Here is a 24,653-nt window from a genome sequence, read left to right as displayed (position 1 = left end):
GCTGCAAAGCCTTGCTGCTGGGCGTGGTGGGTTGCAAACTCCACAAGTGCACCCAATGGAACCTGGCCAGAGGGGGGGCATTTTGGAGAGCTTTGGATCCCTATGCCTGCAGGGGTGGGTGGAGACCAGTGGCAAAGTGGTCTCTGCCACTGGTAGAAGTGGTGGGGTTAGGTGGGATGCCTCCTCTTGTGTTTCTGCTGTCTGAGGCAGCTGCTTCTTCCTGCCTCATCTGTGGGCTGGCTCAGGCTACACTGAAGTCCTGGATTTCTCCAGTGTTTTCTATAGGCTGCTCCTCACTTCCACCACGTGGCAGGTTCTGGCAGTACAATCTATGCATGCCTGCTCAGAAGCAAGTCTCACAGAGTTCAATGAGAGCTGAAGCACATTGAAAGCACATTCTTGGGCAAAAGATTCCTGCATTCTGGGGGGTGGGGGTTTGGATTAGATGACCCCTATGGTCCCATCCAACTCTACAATTCTATGATCCTTACACACCGAGCTGCAATTCCTACAGCTGACATAGAATCATAGCAACCAAAGTTGGAAGGCACCCTGGGGTCATCTAGTCCAACCCTCTGGCCCTTCCTTACATATCTTTAGGCACCAGGCAAAATCACCTCTCTCTTCAACGAGGCTTTGGGGTGACGTGTGTTTGCGTGAGGGGGGTTACTGGTTTGTTTTTGTTTTATTACATATTCTGTGTTTTCGTTTTGTAATTTTATGTTGCAGACAGCCCTGTGATCTTTGGATGAAGAGCAGTAGACAAATAGAATAAGAAAAAAATATTATTATTATTATTATTAATAATAATATGCTGCCTATCTGACTGGGTTGCCCCAGACACTCTGAGTAGCTTCTAGCAAATGATAAATAATAATGATAATAACAACAACCACCACCCCCTGCAATGCAGCAATACAGATCATCCATGACCCTACGCAAAACCACAGCGCTCCGAACGCGCGCCCAACGCGTGTTCCGCAGCCGTGACCCCAGGTAACCCTGCGCGGATACCTAAAGGAGCCCGGAAGCTTCCGTTTTTACGAGGCGATACTCGCGGGCGTCTCTACTATTCGCATCTCTATGGCGGGTTCGTGGTATCTTCTTTTCCTCCCTCCCTATCTCTGCAGGCGGTCGCGCAGGAAGCCGGAAGCGGCGCGACCGGAAGCGAAGTTCAGCTGGGCGATAAGGAGGCGGGAGGGAGTGAGGAGGAGGAAGAGGAGGAGGAGCCTAAAGGGCCGCTTCGCTGTGGTGGCTGTGAGGGAGGGCGGCGCGCTCGCTCGCCCGTGGCCGTGCGGGGAAGGGGGGGGTGGCCTCTCGGGCGCGCGCGTGCGAGCAAGGGGGGCCATTTTAGCGCTCGCCCAGCGGACGGCTGAGAGGGAGGCGTCGGCGCGCCAGGCCCAGGCCCGGGTTAACCTACCTACCCCTTACTTCGCTTCGCGGAGCCGCCCCTTCTCTTCCTCCCTTCGCTCCGTCGTCGCCTTCGCCCCGCTCCAGGAGGGGCCCGCCGCCGCCATGGCGCCCCCGTGAAAGGGATTCCATTCGCTGGGCCCGGACGACGGACGAGACAACCCCCCCCCCCGAGAACCCGTCCGAGGGCCGCCTCAGCTGCTTCCCTCGCCGCCGCCTGAGGCAGCTCCGTTTGTTTCCCCCTCACGCCCGCGGTGGGGGGCGCCGCAGCCCCCCTATTTGCCGGGCCTCCCCGCCCCCCCCGCCCCACATATCTCCTGTCTCCCAACCCCACAGTTGTTGCCCCTCTCCTTACTCGACCCCTTTCTGTCACACTCTCTGGCGGAGCAACAGCCTTCCTGCCCCCACCTCTCTCCCCTCCCCGCCGCTCCAGCTGAGAGGCGTCCTGCGAGGGGCCTCGTTTCGTTTGCGGTTTTTTTTTGGGGGGGTGTCAAAACTTCGGGGTGCGGTAGGGGGTAGGCATGGTTTTGCACATGTGCAGTCGCCTGACACCCCAAGTTCCCTCGCCAAACGCTGGTGGCTTATAGACGGGCCCCAGTGAGACCCCTGTTTGCATGCAGTTTCCTCTGGGTGGGGTTTTTATTTTTTATATCCCTCCCCTTTTTTCTGCTTTTTTTGGGGGGGTTGAAAACCTCCCTTATTTCAGCCTCTCCCGCGTTTTTGCTAAATACAGATGTCCACATGCCAGCCAAGCCAAGGAGCGGTTTGCGGGTGCACTTTCCCCGTTCTTTCTCTTGAGGAAGCGGAGTTGTGAAGACGTTGCAGCTGTGGGTGTTTTTTTGGTTTTTTTTTAAAGTTGAGTGTATACGGTCAAAAATTTAGTTACTTCTGTCGCTGTAGTTGCTTGGGTTTTTGCTGGTGTTGCTCCTTCCCCCACCCACCTACTTAGCCTCCGGAGACAAATGAGCAAATTGAACTTGAAGTACTAATACAGGTTGTCCTGGAGTCCTGTCGCTGCACCTCTCTGAGAGAGAAGGCCTGCTTTTTCCCTTTCCCTGTTTTTTTGGATGTGATGGAACTCATGTTTGCAGAGTGGGAGGACGGGGAAAGGTTTTCATTTGAAGATTCTGACCGCTTTGAAGAAGACTCCCTTTGTTCCTTCATCTCTGAGGCGGAGAGCTTATGCCAGAATTGGAGAGGATGGCGGAAGCAATCTGCCGGACCCAATTCCCCCACTGTCAAAATGAAAGGTGAGTGGCTGGGTATAGAAAGGGGTTGATAAAAACACTGAGGATCCATGAAGTGCCTGTAGGCAGGCAACCAGTCAAGGTATATTGGCAATTAGAAACAGGTGTGTGTTGAAATAGAAAAACAAAAATGTTGTAACTTGGATCAGCTGCAGACTCAGACTTGCATTAAGTAAGGGGCATGATCCAGTGTTGCTTATTAGTCATGAACTTTAGCTGCACTCATATGCACACTAATTAGAGCTGCTTAAAATTTTTTTTTCTACCCAAAATCTGCCATTGATAAGGACTGTCAGTGCTGCCTGCATCTTCTATGGTGTGGACTAGTTTTTTCCACAGTCTAATTAGGATATTATTTCCTGAATGAAATGCATTGCAATGATTACTAAGAATGTATAGGCATGTTACAGTACAGCAAGACTGACCTAGTTATATACTTAATCTTTTGCTAAGGAGATTATACCTTGCTCTGTGATAGTTGTTCTTCCTCAGTCAAAGGTTAAGTTAGTGGTTCGCAACCTGTTTGAATGTTAGTTTTTGCATACTGGGCCCCACAGTTCACCATTGATGGTACTTTTACTCAGAGTAAGGGCAAAATGCAAGGAATGCAAATCAGGGATATAATAAACTGTTCTTGAAATCGAGCTATAATTTGCAATATTGTCATGCAATGAAAGTAAGAATGATTCTATGATTCTATGAAGGTAAAGTCTGTCCAAAGGGGAAGCCAACTGTGTGTTCATGGATGGTACATTTGAACAACACTTTACATTCAGAGAAGTGCTCTTTTGCTATCGTGTGAACTCATAGTGGAATAATTTTCTGAACCAAATAGTTGCAAATAGCTTGTTGCTATCATCCAACTTTGGTTCTTTTGGTCTCTCAGATTTAATTACTGTAACTCAGTTTTTTGAAAGCAGATATCTGAGGCTGCTACACAAATTATACCCTACCAAATACACATACAGTACTATGCATTTTGTGGCAGACAGTCACAATCCAGCTCCTGTCATACAAGATATTTTGACATACAGGCACATGATATGCATATATGAAATGTGTTATGTTGCCATTTAAACCAGTGAGGAGAAATTGATGGTGTGTAAAGAAATATTTGCAAGCCCAGTCCGTATTATAAAGTTGATCTTTATTCTTGGTTGCATGTGGTGGAGGATCTGCTCAGAACTGAGCTTGATTTTACAAGTAGTATGCTCCCTGAAGAGTGTGCCAGGTTAAATTTCCTCAGGTATTTTAATTTGTGTAATGCCTAGGCTTGGTGTATGTTTTTAGCTGCTTCCTCATATTAGAGTTAATGTTACCAGTTTTATTGTACATTATAAGGTCTTATTAATCATTAAAATTATTCATTATTTATACTTGTTCACCACCTTGGAATCTGTTGGATGAAGGGTAATATGTAATGTGTTAAATAAAAAAAAATTAGATAAACAAAATAAACAGAAATATCTGTAAGTAGTTTAACACAAAATGCTGTGAAATATTTATGAAAAATATAGGTAAAATCAATGGAACTAAAAAATGTATTCATAATAAAATTACACGTCTGGCTAGACTTGCTGAAACAAAGAAGTTTTTAGTAGGTCATATCAAATTGTGTGCCTCCCCCCAGCACTTGTTAGCATCTATAGCTAGCACTGTTATCCACTTGCGAAAACATTCTTTTTAACTTGGGGAAGTTCAGGAATATGGTTAGGATTGCCAGATCAAAATGTTAAAATAGTATGTTTTCTTTGCACAGGGGTTGCCAGTATGAAACTACTCAAGGCTTACTTTATAGTTGATATTATTTTGATGGAGAGCTTTGTTGCAGGTTGTGGACAATACTGTACAGCAAACTGTACTGTATCCAGTAGTTATAGAATGTAGTGCATATAGTGCATTAATATATTAACTCTGATCATTGCTCAGGATGCGATAATTGATTAACCTGTTGTCACTAGAGTTTGTGATCACAGACCAGAAGGTAACTTGTGCTGCTTTTAGAAAATGTTTGAGTTTGTCCCTTCTTTGGAAATAATGGTATTTTGCCTGGTGCCATGGCCTTTCTTTCCACTTAAAGTGACAACCTCCATGGATTTGGTGGAAGATTGAATTGTTCGAGGTAAAATTGTTAAATTTCCACCTCATAGCTAGAAAGAAAGCATTGAAAGCCATGGGGATTGGAGAAGTGAGGAGTAGGAAATTGTTCATGAAATGCATTCACTAAGAAACTTTGTTTTTTAAACTAAGGAGTACATGGGTGTAAATGGGACTCTTCATTTCTGTCTTCATAACAGCTCCTTGGGGTGGGTTAGGCTGGGTTAGCTTTAGTATCTGGCCCAAGGTCACCAGTGAGCTACGTGGCTGCATGGTGGTTTGAACCCAGTTCTCCTTGGTACAAGTCTAATACACTAGTGTACACTTGTGTTTTTTTAAACTATAAAAGTATAATGGCAGTAGCTTGGATACATGTTCTAAAACACATGCTACATCAGTGGGTCAAATGTGGCCCTCCAGTCTTCTCCATCTGGGCCTCGGGATTCTCCCAGGCCGTGTTGCTTCTACCCAAGTCTCACTGCTTGCTGGGCCTGACTACATCCTCCTCAAGTACTTTTGCCTTGTTGGCATGGGGCCTTGAACTGTAATAAGCATTGTGTTTTGCTTGATGGAGAGTGAAAACATACTTATGTTTGTGTAGAAACCTGTATTTTGCATGCCTGTGTGTAGCCTATTGCACCAATCCCAGAATCTGTTTGTCCTCTTTTAACTCTGGTCCCACACATATTTTGCCTCTGACCTTGCCCACCACCACCATGTGGCCTCCAGAAGGTTGCTTACAGGGGAATGTGACCCTTGAGCTTAAAAAACTCCCCAACCCCTCAGCTTCATTTTCCCAGGAGCTCTTGAATGGCTGTACTTTTTTGCCCAGTCTATTAATAATCAGGGGATTTGCACGTTTGGTTCACTAGTGTGAAGTGATCCCTTAGAAATGAGATAGGCTTATTAGGGTTCTTTTTTTCAGTTATGCCAGTGGAGAAACATAAGGTCCTCCCAGAATCCTGTAATTCACCATTAACTCTGAAGTCTTGGGGAGGTAGTTATTGGTATAAGGGCTTTAGCCCTTATAGTATTCAGAAATGACTTCTGTAGCTTTTTCCGTGAAGCTTAATTCATCTTAATGAATTCTGCCACTTGTCCATAATTACATTTAACTTCCTTTGATTTTTAGTACTGCATTTTATAGTGTTACAAACAAGGATGAGGAATGAAGTGAGATGGAAATGAGCTATAATACTTGAATGGACACTAATTGCCACCTGCTAGAAATGTTTGTTCCTTATGATGCAGAGTAGCAAAATGTAGAAGTTTCAACAAACAGTAGGTCAGTAGGATGTCTTGAAGTTGATTAAAGAAATATTTTTATCCAGTATCAGGTCTTATTGCCCAAATACTTCAGTGTAAAAAGTATTACTTTATAAACTGCATAGAATTAATTTTGTTATTTTGAAGAAGGTTGCTCATGTTAACGGTGATATTAGATTGTGAAAAAGCGCAATGTGGCAACACATAATACGGTAACAGAATCTACTTTCAGGATCAAAGAATTGGGTACCTGATGGATTACATGAAAAAGCTGTTCTGAATGTACTGAAACTGTTCGGTGCTGAACTCATTACAGAGGCAAGTCTGCCTGTTTACTTTAAATGGAAAAACTGAATTCACAATGTCAGTTTTCTTCTTTGTCTTTATTGCATCAGTATGGAATACTGTTGTCAGTGATCTAGGACACAATTTCCTTTGCAAAGAAAGATTGGCCACAGCACTGAAGATTTAGTCCACAGCACAATGAAAAAGGAAGTTATGCTTCCTGGTTATTCTGGGCTTAACTATGTGTTTAGCTTTTTAGCTAAATGGAGAGGTTCTATATAAAGATTTTTCTAATTTAATTACATTATAGGAAACATGTAACTTTGTTTTAGTCTGCCTTGTCTATTTACTAACACTTGAGCAAGTACTTTACTTTACACATCCCCTTCATACTTCCTGCATAACATAAATGTTACAACTTGAAATAAAGATTTCATGAAAATGTATATAATTTGGGGGATTTGGAGGTAATGTTCATCTAATTCAATCCCCAGCCCATTCATACTTGTTTGCTCTCTGATACTATTCAGTATTGTAAGCTGGTCAGGTAATGAGACTTGAGTTAAAAATCTCAGCCAGACAAATTTTGTCTGGCTAGGCCTTAGCAGAGCCCAGATCAAAGTTTTGATTCATTATCTGCAGAATGAGAATAACAGTGTCTAAATTCACAGGCTTTTTAAGGGACTGGGGCATACCCACCACTACCTTTCTCCTCATGAAAACGAGCTTCCTCTCTTTGTCTTCTTCAGCTACCCCACATCTTTAAAATCAGCTTCAGAGGGGTGGTGGGTCTTCCATAGCAAATTTTGGGGACATATAGTGGGGAGGAGAAGAAACAGAATTCCTGTTGTGTGATCGGACCACTAGTGCAGTTTGAATACAACCCAGTAGTTTTGACGTGTTACCTGTACCAGGTGCTGTTTCAGGCAGCATCGGTCTTACAATTCCAATTAAGATTATTCAGACCAGGCTGTGTGGATGGTTAGCAGGTATGTGATTTTAAACTTCTCATCCTAAATCCTACATGTTTGCTTTTGTTCCATTACAGAACTAACAAAAGTGTTAATAATCTTAATATTGCCAAGGTTTGGAATTTAGAAAGGTAGGAACCTTGGTATTTATGTAAACAGTTCAACTTTCTCCTAGGAAGTAACAGTGGAAATGTTTTAAAATACTGTACATTTAGGTAGAATGAATCCATGAAGACTACAACATTGAGACGTTTAGCATATAGAGTGGCACTCACTGCACAACTAGCAGATCTGAAAGACATTTGACAGAGGAATGATTGTGCTTTGTATCAATGGAATCTGCAGGCATGAATTCTTACTCCCTCTCTCAATTCTTGAAGGACAATGTTACAGCTTTCTGCTTATATGACAGCCTTGTTCTTATATTAAGAAATACTTGTAAAATATCTCCAAAACATGTACTGTACTTTGCTATTGAATCTGGTTAATTAGCTAGTAAACCACTTGTAAAATACTAGAGTGAGTTAACTGACTCTTTCTGGTGGGTGAAATTGGGACTTGCTATGAATTTTGGGCAGGCAGATCTTTGCTTAGAGTTTTGCTTGAAGAAAGAACTGAAATGGTCTTAAAAATAAGCACAGCAAAGATAAGCTCTGGACTTTAAATATGTCAAATGAAAATGCAAACAATTTCTCGTTGTCTCTTGTTTGGATAAATTGAATTTCCAGGAACCTGTTGCAACTGCAAGCATGATATGTGATCTTAAAATAGGACTATCAGTTTATAAGGCTGACGACCTTATCAAGCTCTTCAGGGTTTGCAATGTGCAGATTTTCACAAATGTGACTGTCAGATTGTTATTGACACTTGTGAATTTATCCTGATTACAGCCTGTTTCAGGAGATCATGACACCCTTTTCTTCCCTCTTGAGTTGTGCATTGCAGAGAACTCCGAAGAGAGTGTGGTCTCTTGCTTTGTGCCAAGTGGGACAGATGAAGTCCTCTGGCCTGTGCAGAGGGCTTTGGGGAAGGGTCATATTATCAGAATATGCAAACACTTGGAAGCAGCAAGAATCTAAGCCTTTCCATAATCTTGCACAGCTGTCTACTTTCCTCCCCAGGTCCACAATTAGTGGCGGACTATGAAATCTAGCCAAAACGTGTGAACATATGCCAGTTCTTCATATGGCACCCACACTGTTGAACCATCTGTCATTATTGTGGTGATGACCAAACTGTGGCTGATACTGGTTATTTCATGTGTATTTATATGAGCTGTGCAGGTATCATGGTGTGTAGGGGGAACATTGAAATGGAGCAGTGAAGACCACAAAGCTTGCATTTTGCTCATACTTACTGTCAGATATGAAGAATATGGAATGGATGGTGGCAGCATGTGACAGTGGAGAAAGTGATTTAGATGCCAGTGATTGGCTGTGAGTGGGATCAGGGGCTGCTTTGATGTATGGGAGGCTTTGAGCAGGCATAGGCAAACTCAGCCCTCCAGATGTTTTGAGACTACAATTCCCATCCTTGATCACTTGTCCTGTTAGCTAGGAATGATGGGAGTTGTAGTCCCAAAACATCTGGAGGGCCGAGTTTGCCTATGCCTGGCTTTGAGGGTAAGAAAGTAGCATGTACTAGTGAGCAGTGGTCCCACTGGAAAATAAATTAAGGGTGAAAGGTTGACACTGAGATGGCAAGCTCTGTTCATACATTAGCCTTTCCCAAATACTGATTTCAAGTTACCTGGTAAACATTTTTAGAACTGTAGCCTTCAAATTCTAATTTAGAACTCCAATTTCACTTAATTGTAGTCTCCAGGTACTGATAAAAACAGAAGTCTTTTTTTTAAAAGTTCTGAATAGAGAACAGTAATGGAAGGCTATTTCTACCTGTTTTTAAGAAGTATTATGCGGATGGAAAAGTGTGCCTTTAACAGCTGCATGACAAAATTGTAAAAGGAGGATCTTTCCTGGAACACAGGTGCAGTGATGAAAAGCTCCACCTGTTGAAACTGTAACCTTGCAGTTATTAAAAGTACAGAGTCTTTATGACCTTTAACAGAGAGAAAATATGACAATCACAGTTACCAGGTTGTATTATAAATGGCATGAGAAGATGGTTCAACAAAACAGATGACGACAACAACAAAACAAAGAGTCAGTTGACACACTTTTGGTTCAGTGCTGCAAGTTAGGTTATAAAGCAGGGGTGAGAGGGGATGGTCATCTGAATTGGTCATGACATCAGATGATTGCCAAGTTGGTGCCTCACCCATCGTCAAAATTGGCCCACAGCTTGGAGGGAGATAAAAATTAAGAACTGGGTCATCTGCCCAAAAAGATTATCCACCCATGCTAGAAGTGAACCTTTCACAGAGGAGGTGGTAGTGTTGTGGCAAAAATAAAAAAGTGGAGAACAATGAGGATTAAACATGCTTTGAAATGGTGAGTGGAAATCCACCCATACACAACATCATGTTTATTGGTTTGTATGAGACCTGGAATAACTATCTAGACAACTTTGTTAGGGGTGGCATACAAATGTTTTTAATGTTAAATGCATTTGCATGCTAACTAACATGCTAGTGAAGTAGTTTATATTTTAGTCCTTCTGGGCTCAAATATGTGAAGACCCTGAGTTGTCTTAGAGATTGTAACCTCTTCACCTAGAAGGCAGCCCGCAATGGCAATAACTAGCACAAAGGGTTGAGTGAATCTTTAGCTGCAGCTGCAGCTGGGGAGGTCGTTCCTGAAATTTCAGGTTGGGCTACTATTTTGGTAGCAGGTGAGGCTGTTTTCTGTTATCTGAAACTCATCCATGCTGATTTCTCTCTCCTCAGGCAGAATACACCAAGTAATTTATAAAGGCAGGCTTTGGCCTCTTTGCTGACACACACCACTTTAGTATCTTCTGCCTAAATCTTGGAAAAACTATTGTAAATGGCTGAACAGAGGTCGAATGGACCAAGTAGTTATAGGCAAAGAGAATACAGCATGTGCTCATAAACCATTTAGTGCATTCTGCCAGAATTCCAGCAAACAGACAAGAGAAGAGGTTAGGAATTGTACTTCACAAGCTTTCAGGGCAGTTTTCTGGATGGGAAGGATTTCCCACCCTGTGATATGGCCTAGGAGCTTATTTGGTGGAGAGGTGAGAGTTTTTTGGCAGGTAGGTAACTTGAGATTGAAAACGGTAGGTGCAAGATACAGAAACTGTATCTCCTTGTGTTCTCCCCAAGCAAAAATTGCAATTAGTTTTTTTGGGGTGCAGTCCCAGCACATTTGTTGGATGCCTCAATCCCCCATCCCATTTTATTAGACAAGCTACCCAAACATGCAGTTTTTATTATGTGCCTGTAGATAGATAATTTTTATTATGGCTATCATTTTAAAGTGCATTTTTATTATTGTGATAGTTTATACCATTTTATGTAAACCACTTTGTTTTTTATATTAAGTGGTGTAAAAATTTGCTAAATAATTAAAAGGAAATGGATCTATTTTATGTCTGTGAGATTGTAGCAATGTCCTTCCAATATGTGATACTGCTGCTGTATCCCAGCCCATGTTACATCATTGCACCATTTTGAAAGATGCACTGAAACCGTGAATGAGCATAGTTTCTCATGCTAAACTTACTACGTGTACTTATCTGAAATGCCTTATTATGACTTACTGACTAGAATCCAGGGATAGAATGATTTCATTGGCGTATTTGCTCACCTGTTGAAAAAGGACTGTTCCTGGGTATAGAAATGTGCTTGGGCAATTTGTATTCTTGCTGAAGAGTAAAGTTAAATAAATGCCACGTTAAATAAAAAGTTCTAGAAGCAGCAAATCAGTTCCTATAAAAGTTTGAAAGTTTGATTTTATTATATCAATCTCTAATGATGGTTCCACTTATATGAGCATTATTTTTAAAGTATAGTGAGTGTTGCATGCTGTGATGTTGGCTTTTCAGAAAACCTTGAGTTGGAAACCTTCCCTGAAAAATGTTCAGTGCCTTAAATAGAGCATAGTTAGCATGTGCATTTTGTATTTAGTAAACAAAACTAAACTGTTTCAGTCTGAGATGTTATTACAATATATGTATTTGATTTATTTTACCTCCTATTTGCAAATCATTATAATATATATGTATTCTCTCATGCTTTATTGGGATAGGAAACTAAGAACATTAATTTCAACTTTGAAACTTTGGCAATCCACAATAGTGTCATCCATTCATTGATACTAATTAATGTTATCTAATTAGATAGCTTCCAGTTAGAACCTTCCTTGTGACTCGGCAAAATGTTTTTTCAGTAGTTATCTTATTGTGCGAAAGTTACTAATTCAGCTGAGACTCTGATTGCACCTGTAGCAGTTGGTAAGCAATCAACCCTCTCCCCTTGAACAGGTGGCCAGACTTAATGACAACTCTTAATCTAATACAAGTTGCTAGAAACATCAGGAGGGGAGAGTGCTCTTGTGCTCAGGACCTCCTTGAATCTTGCCCATAGGTACATGGTTGGCCACTGTGAGAACAGGACGCTGGACTAGATTCATCATTTTCCTGATCCAGGAGGCTCTTACATTCCTAACAAGCCTTTTGTACTGCATTAGGAAGGTGGAAGTCGCCTCCATTTTTTGATTGGCTAACGAGACTGGTGATACTAGAAATGGAGTTTCTAATACATGATTGGGCCAAATGACAACTCATCTTAGAAATGGAGGCCAGTTTTTACTGGTCTCAGACTCCTTTAAATATGTAAGGCTTTTCCTTCTGCTTTTGGATTCCTGATAAGATTTCCCAGGAAGACAGAGAATTCACAGGCTGTCAAACCCAAGCCTGTTCAAGCAAGCAACAAATAACTAGCTAGGTTAGATTGACTTGATTTGGTTTTATTTGCAACTCTGGGTGTGTGGTTGTTGTCTTCTCTTTTCCTTCCTTTTTCCTTTCCTGTTATACACTAATAAAATTTGTTATATGTTAACATTTGCATTCATTGTTTAAAAAGGCAATTTTCTCTAATTTCTTATTAAAACCTTTCATGCAGGTACTAAGATAGTACAGCTAAGCTTTAGGTGTTGTTGTTTGTTCTGAAGAGATTTCACAATGTTTTGCGGGAATTTTAGCTTTCGGAAAGTAAATCCAAAGCTTCCATCTTAGTTTTTTCCTAGAACTGGAATGAAGGGGGGGGTGGATCTTGAGAATAGGACTCATAAACACCTTAAGACAGACTAAGGTGTGTGGCAGGAGGTTCTCCATTCTCTCTGGCGGTAACCTATCCTAATTCTTTGGGGGAGAGGTGGGGACCATTATACAAAAAATGTGTTTGCCGGTAAGGCAAGCTCCCCCTTTCCCAATCCATCACAATGCTGTTCAGAGGACAGTATATGCTATCTAAATAATAATAATAATAATAATAATAATTTTTATTTAATTTGTATCCCGCCCTCCCCGGCCAAAGTCGGGCTCAGAACGGCTAACAACAGGTAAAAATAGCAGAATGTACATAAAATCGCACAGTCAATTAATTAAAATACATTCTAGAATCAATTCAGAATCGAATTAATGTCAACCATCGGGTTAGAGTTCTATGAAGATTACAGAAGGAGAGAGGGGGTCAGACTGTGCCTTGGCCAAAGGCCTGGCAGAACAGCTCTGTCTTGCAGGCCCTGCAGAAAGATATCAAGTCCCGGAGGGCCCTAGTCTCTTGTGGCAGAGTGTTCCACCAGATCGGGGCCATAGCCAAAAAAGCCCTGGCTCTAAAGCTACAAAGTATGGCATAACATTCTACCTGTGCTGTGATTCCAAAGTACAATTAGTTTATGATGAAGATACATTTTGGAATATGAACGTGAGCAAGCAGCTTGAAACTTCGTTTCTAAGCTACTGTCTTGTGTAACAACACATTTACAGGGTTCTGAATAGAATATAACATCGCCTGTGTTCCACTAGACATAGGATTAACTAGGAAAATCCTGATACAAGTTGGCATTTTGAAGAAAAACAAATAAATCACCCCATAATTCCTTGCTACAAAATCCAGAAGTGTGAACAGCAGAATTTTTAGTTTTCAAGATTTGACACTTAGGTTATGTGCCAAAGAAAGGAAAGACGGCATTCATTGCATGATGATATATCAGTCTCAGAGTAGAATTTAAGGTCTCAGATAATGTGTGGTTTCATTGCAAGGTCTCTCCCCCTCTCTCTTGATGTTACTCGTAGTTAACAACTCAAAATTATTGCACTGATATACTTGTGCCAAAGTTATAATTGTTATATGAATTGTAAACAGCCCTGTGATCCTCAGATGAAGGGTGGTATAGAAATGTAATAAATAAAATAAATGTTAATGGCTGTTTTATGCTTAAAAACTGGGTCATTGCGACCTATTTTTGCTTAAGTTTATATGGTGGGGTGTTGAACCTGATAACGTGAAATTCTTTAGCAGGCGCTGAAAATACGACAGTGAAGGTGCCTGTCTGATATGCAGTGGAGGGAATTCCAAAGGGCAGGTCCTGTAACACTAAAATGTCCCAGTTCTGACATTGTACAGAACGGATTGCCTGATAGGATGCAATCTGCAGGATGTCCTCTCCTGCAGAGTACAGCAATCAGTTGAGTATTTGGGATTGAGGTGATCTTGTAGATCTTTTACTTGAAAAGGAAATGAAGACATTTTTTTTAAAAAAACTTGCAAATGATACAATGCTTAATAACTTCTACCAGGTATTTTTTGGGTGAGTGGGGTTGATCTTTCTGAAGACTGCGGATAGGGAGGAAGGGGTGAATTCTCCCTCTCCAACTGCAGTCTCCAGGAAGATCATCTCCCCTACTGAAAACAGGTTTTAAAAACTCGTTTATGGGAGCTAATGTAAGGTATTTGGAAGTCTAATTGCTGCAGTGGGGGCTGGTCATGACTGGGGAGGAAAGATTTAAAGTTAAAGTGTTCCTCCTCCATCGCAGTTATGTTTGAAAAAATTATCGTACATTATAGACAGATGACTTTCCCCAAGCCTAATTGTGGTGCAGAGTCCTTGGAGGGGGAGGGGTCACAGCGAAGGAATGGTTGGCTGGTCCTGTCCCAGTTGTGACTTAATGCCTACCTCCCCCCCCATGCCACTATTGGACGTGGCAGAAGCCTTCTGTTGGCACCACTATTTTTTTTTTGTCAGGAGGGAGGAAGCCCCAGTATCCTCTTGGGGCGCCAGGGAAGGTCTTGATGCACATCTGTGGGGTCACTTTGGTGATCCCCCATAGGCCATTTAGAGCTGAATCATGAAGAAGAGTATTTCAACTCTCAGTTGCTCCTTGGCATATCAAATGATTGTCTGTGATCTGGTGTGGCTTGCCACTTCCGTTTTGAGTTGGTATAATATTTAGCTGAAGAAGTGCTAGAAATCCAGGGGTGGGTGGGAGGGAATAGCATTTCTGAATGCTTATCTTCTCCCAGAGAGATAATTTCTTATAAATACATGGAAAAGGCTCTCAGAGAGTTAGAAGTGCAGTGGCTCGTACACAACACTTGCAGGAAAAGAGCTTAACCATCAACTCTGTATGCAGGAATTGGGTGGGGGGACTTGGCCTTGTGAATGTTAGCAGTTGCTGCATTGAAGGGTAGAGTTGAGTTAGCACACTGTCCTCTGGATCATGCTGCAAGTGAGCAGAGGCAGGAGTGGACTAGTGATAGAGAAAGCAAATTAAACCCTTATCTCTGTCTCTCACACACCCCTCTCCCAATCTCATTGTTCAGTGAAGTGCAGGTTTGAACTCTGGACCCTTATTGGAACATAGTAGTGTCCTAACCTTCAGCGTTTCTGCTTGTTGTGTCTTTGCCAGTTTATTTGGCTCTGCTTGTATCTTGTTTTGAATAGTTTCAACAGCTTGTGTTCTTTGAGGGAGAATGCTATTTTTGCATTGACTCCTGACAGAAGATGGGTGCCTAGTTCTGGAATGGGTGAGTGAAGTGAGGCAATGTACTTCCCTAGTTGTGGTGCTGTAAGAAACTTTACTCGTTTAACGTTTCTGTGATTTTGTTTTTAAAGACGAAGGAGGTGGTGGCCTTCAGTGCCATCTAGTTCTCAGCCCTGCGGGCAGTATCTTGCCATAGTGAAGCTAGATATGCCATCTAAATATGTATATTTTAAACAGGAAATTTTTGCTTTGTGCCTAACAAAACTTGTGATGAGATCATTTTTGCATGTTTCAACTAACCTCACCTGATATTCTTTGTTGTATTAGATGGGCTGGTGATCCCGCTGGTGGAGTTGTCAGCAAAACAGGTGGCATTTCACATTCCATTTGAAGTGGTTGAGAAAGTCTACCCACCTGTACCCGAACAACTGCAGCTTCGTATTGCCTTTTGGAGCTTCCCAGAAAATGAAGAGGACATCAGGTAACGCCATTCAGAATTCTCTTCGTGTTTCTTTCCTGTTTAAAGTTAACTTTATCTTCGACGCACCATCAGTGAAATAGGGAATTTCAAGTAGCCATATTGGCCCATTAGGGGGAAATCTATAAACGTATATTGATTAGAATCAATTAAAAATGTTACAAAGAGGGAGTAAGCTTTTATGTTTTCACGAACATTTCATCAGGTTGTATGCTAATAAAAAAATGATATTGTGTTGCATCCACACTGTGGATGTTAGTGAAAGGACTTCTGGCTTCCCTCTCCTTTTCTCACATGTCCCCAAAATCTGTCCTGGGGGTTCCATCTGGGGCAGATTTGGGGAGGGCATGCGGTGCACACAGGGAGAGGAGAAGGAGGGGAACTTCCACTGAACAAACAGAAATCTTTGCACTACTTTGTTGGATCCTGCCCATTAGATTGTTCCCAGCTGCATAATGGAAATGGTCCTGGGCCCTTCCCTACAATATGAAGACCAGTGATCCAGAATGCAGTGCTCTTTGTCTCATCTGAAGTACATTTTAACAACAGAATGATTTGCTTTTCCTAGGCTGTACTCCTGCTTGGCAAATGGCAGTGCAGATGAGTTCCAGAGAGGCGAGCAACTCTTCCGAATGAGGGCTGTTAAAGATCCACTGCAGATAGGTATTTACATCTACCTTATGTTGGTACTGAGAAGAACTGAAATCTTATCCCAGATACAAACCCTATCTTGAAGGTTTGGGAGAGAAGGGTTTCTGAGTTGGGATGACATGGTTAGGTCCTGCCTCAGCATGCACTGCCTCAGCCTGTACCGTTGGGCTCTCATCCAGAAGGCCTGATTGGGGGGACGGACCCAGATAAAGATTCCTTTATCCAGATCTGATCCACAAAGATATAAAAAAGTGGCTCAGCAGACCCAGTTTCAGTTTGATGGAGTCCTGGAAACACTGCAGGTTTCAGCTGATTTTTGCTAGGACTACTAAATTAGTTCTAGAATTTATAGACTTTTTTGCTTGCTATGTAGTCATCCCAAAAACAGAGAGCAGTATGACTGGAACATTTATGGTATGTGCTCACCAGCAACATCTGGTTGTGTTCCTTTAGTTATGGTATACTTTTCCCCACCTTCATGATTAACTTTATGCCACAGTTATAAGACATGAAATAAGAGGCTTAATGTCTGCTTCTTGGGAATTTTAGGTATGGGTTGGACAGCGTAATCCATTGGAAGACAAAAGGTGCACATGTTGACTCTGAGTTTATTAGGAAGCCTTAGCCTCAGTTAATGCAGTAGGTCTATTGAGAGAATGAATGTGTTTACAATTTTAAATTGCAACTTAATGGTTGTTAATAGAAAGGAAATGAATCTAAACTCTGTTTAATGGGGGATTCTGTAGTCCAGGCACAAATTTTAGCTGCTGAACATTCCTATGTTGAAAGCCTATTCTCATTAAATTGAAGTGATGATTGATCTTTGAAACAAATTACGGTTGCCAAAATAAGACATTCCAGATTTTGATTGGAACAAGAAGAAGGAAGGTATAGTTAAAAAATAATTGGTCTGTTAGTGTTGTATGTAATATTTTTTTTTATGCTGAATGTTATATGACCATGCTTCGGTGTCAGACAATAACCTTTGGCCTGTTCTCCCAACAGGTTTCCATCTGAGTGCCACAGTGGTACCTCCCCAGATGGTACCACCAAAAGGAGCATACAATGTGGCAGTGATGTTTGACAGATGCAGGATCACCTCATGCAGCTGCACTTGTGGAGCTGGGGCCAAATGGTGTGCCCATGTTGTAGCCCTCTGCCTTTTCCGGATACACAATGTAGGCCTTGAATTATGACTATTGTTCTATTATATAGATAACGAAGTACAGGGAATATTTATTGATAGACATAAAATTAAAGTGTTCAGTAACTGCAAGTCCCCCCTTTCTCTTCAGTCCTTTATACTAACATCTGTGAAACTGCATTGAGTGGAACATACTTGAAGTGGGGACATTAGCCCATATTCACTAATCTGTACTAAGTAGTGTTTAACATATATATTGTAAGAAACAACTGGCTGTACAAGCTGAAAGGATCAGTGCTACATATTTGCCTAAATGGCTGGATGCTTCAAAATTGATTACCAGAATATGCAAATGGACTTTGATGTGTCCAATGGTCTACAATAGACAGTAGTAAGGAAGGTGGTTATGCTAGTTCACACAGCATTGGATGTAACCCTATGCATTAATAGTGTTGAATTGCTGCAATGGAAAATTGAGTCTATGTATCAAAATTCTGTAAGCAAAAATCAAATGGATGTACTTAAAAACACCACCACCAAATCAATTCTGCTTTTGTACAATGCCAGCAGTATGTTTTGCACTCTGCCAATATAAATGAATGAAATGTATTCCGATTCTTTCAGTGAAGCAATTCCCCACCCCACCCCCATTGGAAATAAAAATATTTAAGCACATTTATCAACATGTGGTCAAGATACTGTACATTGTACAAATTGAGGATCTAGTCCTGCAGTTCAGTATAATCTCTCCCCCTGATGAATTGTTGACAAGCTTAGAATCAAATGCGGGATTTAAATGTTTTATGGTTGAAAGGAAACAATGATTAGGTATGGTTTGCTTAGCCATAGTTTATGAAGTAGATGATAGACAAACCATAATTTTACTTAGTTTAATCTGAGGTAATATTGTATATGAACCCCCTACAAAAGCACTGCCAATGTCCGCTTCCAAGCATATTCTGTTGGTACATAATGATGTGGAAGCTTGAGAATAATCAGTGAGTTTTCTGTCCCCCTTGAAGGATTAGTTGCAAGAAGTCTGGAATCCCCTGCATGTCAGAAATTGGTTAGTGCTGCTGCTGCTTATTGTAGACAGGGTGGGAGAATTGAGATGTTAAATTCAGAAGGAAATATATGCATGAAATAGGTTCTTTATGATGAATGTATTTTGATGCAGAACTAAATTTTCCTGAGTGGTTTAGAGAGCCTGTATGATAAAGGAATAGGCCATAAGTTGCAATGAAATGAATATAACCATGTAAGGTGGAGTAAACAAAGGTTACTGTTTGGTCATTGGAAGTTCTAATTGTTGCCTAGTTCCCTAACAAAGCAAATGTGTATATTTTGAACAGAATCTGGAATACGCATTGCTCTTCTGAAATACCGCACTTCGTTCTGATAAACTTGCTAGATTGTTTCTGAAACATCTTCTATTTGCAGCTTTATTTAACTTGGGGTGGGGAGGTGATGTTTAGCAGTAAGACTTTGTTAAAAGCAAGGCTCTCCGTGTTCTGCCTTTTCTACCTTAGGCATCTGCAGTGTGCTTGCGAGCACCTGTCTCAGAATCCCTGTCTCGACTGCAGAGAGATCAGCTGCAGAAATTTGCACAGTACCTCATCAGTGAACTTCCCCAGCAGGTATGATCTCCAAAGCACGTTGTACTCAAATCATACAAATGGATTCACTTTTGTTTAGTCCTGCTTCCTAAATTGTGTGTTTAGTAGCCTTGAAAACAAGACTAAAAGGTTTTACTAGTCCATGTTTTTTAGATATTGTTGTACAGGTTGACCTGTGGTATTTGGGTTCATAGATAGCTGTTTTCACTACAATACTGCTTTTCCTTTCATTGTATCTAGTTCATAAATGGTATTGTGATAACGTCTTTCCTCAAGAAGCTGGTCTTCTTTTCCAAGAATGGGCATTGCCATGAGAGCAAACTACTTTATTAAATAAAAGTAGCGGCATGAATAAATTGAAATACCATTTATGTACTTGTATATTTAAAACATTTTAATGCTTCCCTTCATCTGAAACTATTCCTGGTGGTTTATCAAGCAGCAAGTAAATAGTACAGCCATAAGGCTATGCTTCATGCAATAGCATGGAGAATAAACATCTCATGCTTTTCCCTTTCCATCATCCATGTTCTATTATCTGCTGGATTCTCTGCATGAATGCCAAAGCAGGCTGAGTCCAAGCCTTCTCTCTCATAAAAAGCTTGAAGAATTGCATGAATCTGTACTGAAATTGTTTTTAGAATATTTTGTTTTATCACAATTGTGGTTGCAGCCCTGGGCTCCTTTGGGAGGAAGGGCAGGATATAAATTAAATAGATAAAAATAATACATGAATTGGGCCCTCTTGTGATGGGGCATCCTACCCTGTTTCATGGGGCCTGGCCCACATTGAATGTCATCTGCCTAGTGGAAGGGAGCAACTTGCACCATATTGTTTCCATGTCACCCCTGGCAAAATATGCAAAGCTAAGATGCAATCCATGTTAAGGCAATAAGCTCTCATGATCAGCATTTGGGAACAAGGACCTTCTCAAAAGCAGCCTAGCTCAGTGGAGTGATAGACAGGTGTCTGTGCAGACATAGCCATTCCTCAGACATTTGTTTTTATGCACTGAGTAGTCTGCTGTGATGGCAAGCTTTCATACTCCCCACCACTTCCTATCACTTTGATGCTTGTAAAGCACAGCTGTGGTAAAAAGAGCAGCTAGTCAAATTATATAATTTGGATTTCAACTGTGGGGTCCTTTTGTGGGTAGGGAAGAGCCTTATTGTAAATTGTGCCAGAAGGAATAGCATGAATAGCTATATGAAGATCAGGTGATTTTTAATGGGTAGGCTCATACGGTGGAGGTGAACCTTAAGAGATGAGGTCTAGAGTTAATACAGAAGTCAATAATAGCACTTCCAATTGAACTTGGAATTTAACTGGCAGCTAGTGGAGTTTTCAGAATACTGCTCTCACGATCTCTCCACCACATATCAGTCAGGAAGTGGACTGCTGCATTGTGCATTAGCTGAAGTTTGTGAATGCTCTTAAAAGGCAACCGTGTATAGAGTGTGTTGCAGTAGCTTTATGGTTTAGGTCCCAGGGCCCTTCCTAATGGGTTTTATTTTTCTGTGTTGTACATGTTGAGCTATTACTCATTTTTGCAGAAAATCCTGCTGTCTTTTCTTGTGTTGGTTGTGTGCATCTAGCATTTCCCACAATTTTTTTTTAAACTGCTTCCTTTGGCTAGTGTGTTTATACCAGAACATGTGGTATGCAGATTTTGAGTAAATAGAAGCATGAAAGGCATGTGCTAACTAGGACTGGGTTCAAGTGTAGTGTGCAATTATCTTTCAATTTTTTAAAAAAATGTATTTACCTTTTAGCAAGATTTTTAGGGTAGCTAACAACAGAAACTCAGGCATAGCTACTGTCTGATAAAACAAGATGTTAAAAATAAGAATGAAAAGTGTAGGGTGTGGTGGCAAAAAATAAATGATCCAGCCAATGCATGGGAGAATAAAAAAATGTATTACTTCTGACTCACAGTTAAAGAAGCTGGCACCTGCTATGTTCCTATGAAGAGCATGCTACAATTGAGGCACCTCCATTGAGAAGGCCCTACCTCCAGCTGCCATTTAGCTCACTTTTGAAAGGAGGGGGTACCCAGAGCAAGGCTTCTGAAGTGAAATGTCTGGTTATTGCAAATGTGGCTGGCAGAAACACAATAACGTTAAACCAACATTTCTGTTGCAATCCTATGTGCTCTTTCATGAGGAGTAAGCTTCATTGAACACTGGGCCCTATATTCTGAGTAAATACGCATAGGATTGTGCTGGATCATAGCGTATTTGGAATGCTGCTAGTGCTTTTTTTCTAGAATAAATGATGCAGGAAATAAAAGGCGCACAAGCAGGAGGGACAGGGCAGCTCTGTGAAGGGGCAGAGCAGATGCTCAGAGAAGCTTCTTCCATGCACACCTGCTCTGCAAGCTGCCCTGTCCCTCCTGCTTGCGCGTGTAAGCAGCAAGGACAGGGAAGCTCCACGGATGGGCAGTGCAGACACGCAGAGAAGCTTGTTCCCTGTGCATCTGCTCTGCAAGCTGCCTTGTCCCTTCTGCTTGCGTGTGCAGGAGAGGCAGGGCGGCTTACAGAGCTGAGGCACAGGAAGGCTTCTTCCCACGGGCCAGCTGTTAGCCTGGGAGGCTGAAGAGCCTCATTAAAGCCTCACTTGTGCATGAGAAGACCCTCTCCAGAGCCCATAGAGCAGTGATGGCAAACCTTTTAGAGACCGAGTGCCCAAACTGCAACCCCAAACCCACTTATTTATCGCAAAGTGCCAACACAGCAATTTATCCTGAATACTGAGGTTTTAGTTTAGAAAAAAACAACTCATACATTAACATATTTTGTCTTAAAAGAAAAACACAATAACAGAGCATTCAATGATATATTTTTTATTGAAAGGTAAAAGTTTGCAATATCCTTGTTTGAGAAATCATGAAAAAGGGAATTACTCCCAGACAACATGGCCGTTTTGATAATTTCCCTTCAAGAAACTCTTCTTTGGGAGATTTCAAAGCAGAAGCCAAATGGCCATCTGCCATGGATGCTGTAGCTGAGATCCCTGCATCGTAGGGGGGCGGGGTTGGACTTAGATGACCCTTGGGTTCCCTTCCAACTCCCCACAATCCTATTAAAAAAACCTACAGTCTCCTTTGCCCTCCGCTGTTTGTCCCCTAGTGGGGAGGATCTTGCACTTACCCATGGCAATGGGAGAGAGTTCCCCTCAAAAGTTTGCTTCCCGGCCTAACCAAGCAGGCAAAAAGGAAATCCCAGTGTGAACCCCAGAGACACGTGGCGGTTCTGCGCTCCACTGCCATCAGTTGCAGCCTGGAGAGAAGACAGCACAGCTTAGGGGCAGCACGTGCGCCGAGTACAGCTGCTCATTCACGAGTGGCTGGTTTGCCGCCCATGGCCTGCACCTGAAACGTGAAAGTTCCATTCCGCTGTCTTAAAGCGTCTCGGTGCAGAACTGCCAGTAAACCCGGCGGCATTTTGCTCTCTCCTGCAGCCTCGCTTTAGAAGTGCAGCCTGGCGGGCTAGCCATCGAATCATAGGATTGTGGGGAGTTGGAAAGGGCGATGGCATGCGGGCCATAGGTTCGCCACCACTGCTCCAGGGAGAATCTTTTCATGAGCCATAGCTGTGGTGTTGGGGAGAGGTGTTGGAACTGCGTTCTGATGCATTCTGGCTAGGGAAAAAAAAGCTCTGAATTCGGCTACTTTAAAAACAACTAGCTGCAAATAAACACCAGTTTGAAATCAGAGTACCTAAAAACTGCATACACTGCTAAATGCCCAGGAAAAAAACGGAAACGTACTTGAAAGTTAGCATATCTGATGCAAGGTGAACATAAAGGAGAGGGGAATTCCATAGTTGAAGCACCATTACTGCAGAGACCCTCAAAAGATAAGGGCAGAGTTGGACCTCACCAGAGAGAGCAAAAATCAGACTGGTTCATATGGAATGATGCTGTTCTTCGGATACCCCATCCCTAATGTGTTTAAGCTTTAACAATTAAAACTGCAAATTTGAATTGTGCCCAAAGACAAGCTTGTAGTGCATAAAATTATTTGAGTTTTGCCAAGATAAGATCCATTGTAGTTGCTCCACATCTCAGTCTAGCAACTGTGTTCTGAACCAGTTGAAATTTCTTTGAAAACTGAGCACTGTTCCTTAAATTATGAATATTTATGCATTCTAAACAAGGAGCTTCTTTTCATCTTAGAAATATAAATTATTTCATCCAGTAACTATCAGCCTTTGCTTCTGACTTACATAACAAGCAGCATAATGCATTTAATAAAGTACTATACTATGAAATATTTTCTAAAATTAGTAAAAATATAAAATACCTAAGTTATGCAAAACACATTTATCACGGTAATTCTCTAGCTACAGATTAATATATTTAAGCGTTTTGGTGAACTGGTTTGTATGCATTGTTTTGGAAACAGATGAAGTACTAGTGAGAAATTTGGTTTGATATCATCACACCTTTGGATAATTTTTAAAAGATCTAACTCATGGGAGAGAGTCAGTGTTAAATGTCTTTCTCACACACAGATCCTTCCTACTGCTCAGCGCTTGCTGGATGAGTTGCTCTCTTCTCAGTCCACTGCTATCAATACTGTATGTGGAGCCCCAGGTAACTCTACCAGAATTCTGTATGTTAATATAAATAATAGCTTTCAAATAGGCAAACTTTGTTTTTGAAATGCTAGGGCATTGTGCTCTGTGATTGGTAAGGGGGAGGGCAGCATAGTCAAAAGAATAAACAGAGAATCCTCTTGACCTGTTGGCTTATGAGTGGTGAGAAATGAAACATTATTTTCTTAGGGTTTCTTTTAATCCACCACGTGGCACCACTGGGATGAGAGTACAGTTTTGTTTGAGCTTTCATAAATATCTTTGGAATGAAGCTCAGGTGTACTCTTTCACCTGCCACTCTGGGTAAATGGGGAAGATAAACCACTTACAGAAACATATGCAAAAATGTATCTGTTTTTTTCTTAAGATCCCACTGCCGGTCCCTCTGCCTCAGATCAAAGCACCTGGTACTTGGATGAATCTACATTAAGCGACAACATAAAGAAAACCCTTCACAAATTTTGTGGTCCATCTCCTGTTGTCTTTAGGTAAATTCTCTTTTTCCTTTTTCCTTCACAACTTGTGGTGGTTCACCAAGCCAAACACAACCTCATGCCTTCTGTCATAGCCTGTCAGGTGCTTGATTACCCCCCCACCCCATTTTTGCAGACTGAGTCAGGCAGTGAAAATAGATGGTCTGTCAACAGCCATAAATGGCTAATAGGCTATACTTTAACAAATTAGTCTAAATTGTGCGGGCACACCTTTTGGTTATGATTTCTCTGAAGGTGGTCTGAATCTATATTTTGTGGTTGCTTCTAGGTTATAAATGTCAGAATTTGTATTGCTTTGCCCTGTGTGTTTAACCAAGAATTTGTCTAGTCAGGACAACAAACCATTGGCTATTGATGGAACACAATGACAGCTTTTTTCAGAGACCAGTTTCTAGTGCAGTGGTGGGGAACGTCCGGTCTCAGAGCCTAATTAGCCCTGCAAGGTCATTTCTCCCAAACCACACCCATTTGCCCAATACCCAACATC

General features: G+C 41.6%; 1 protein-coding gene across 5 annotated transcripts in view; it reads left to right on the top strand.

The window, feature by feature from the left end:
* Positions 1 to 1,333: 1,333 nt before the first annotated feature.
* Positions 1,334 to 24,653, top strand: part of ZSWIM8 (zinc finger SWIM-type containing 8) — a 62,806-nt gene continuing 39,486 nt past the window's right edge. For 3 of the 5 annotated variants that reach the window (XM_081913457.1, XM_081913456.1, XM_081913455.1), the window contains exons 1-7: positions 1,336 to 2,660; positions 15,512 to 15,665; positions 16,231 to 16,325; positions 17,319 to 17,491; positions 18,987 to 19,094; positions 23,589 to 23,670; positions 24,040 to 24,160. In XM_081913457.1, the coding sequence (XP_081769583.1) occupies positions 2,483 to 2,660; positions 15,512 to 15,665; positions 16,231 to 16,325; positions 17,319 to 17,491; positions 18,987 to 19,094; positions 23,589 to 23,670; positions 24,040 to 24,160 (911 nt within the window). In that variant the 5' untranslated portion in view covers positions 1,336 to 2,482. Of the gene's footprint in view, positions 2,661 to 15,511; positions 15,666 to 16,230; positions 16,326 to 17,318; positions 17,492 to 18,986; positions 19,095 to 23,588; positions 23,671 to 24,039; positions 24,161 to 24,653 lie in introns of all 5 variants that reach the window. The other 2 variants (XM_081913454.1, XM_081913453.1) reach the window with 2 other exon arrangements.

The sequence above is a fragment of the Podarcis melisellensis genome, assembly GCF_964234715.1.
Source record: "Podarcis melisellensis genome assembly, chromosome: 5".
Lineage (NCBI taxonomy): Eukaryota > Metazoa > Chordata > Lepidosauria > Squamata > Lacertidae > Podarcis > Podarcis melisellensis.
The sequence above is the reverse complement of the archived record's forward strand: the minus strand, read 5'-3'. Positions and strand labels throughout refer to the sequence as shown.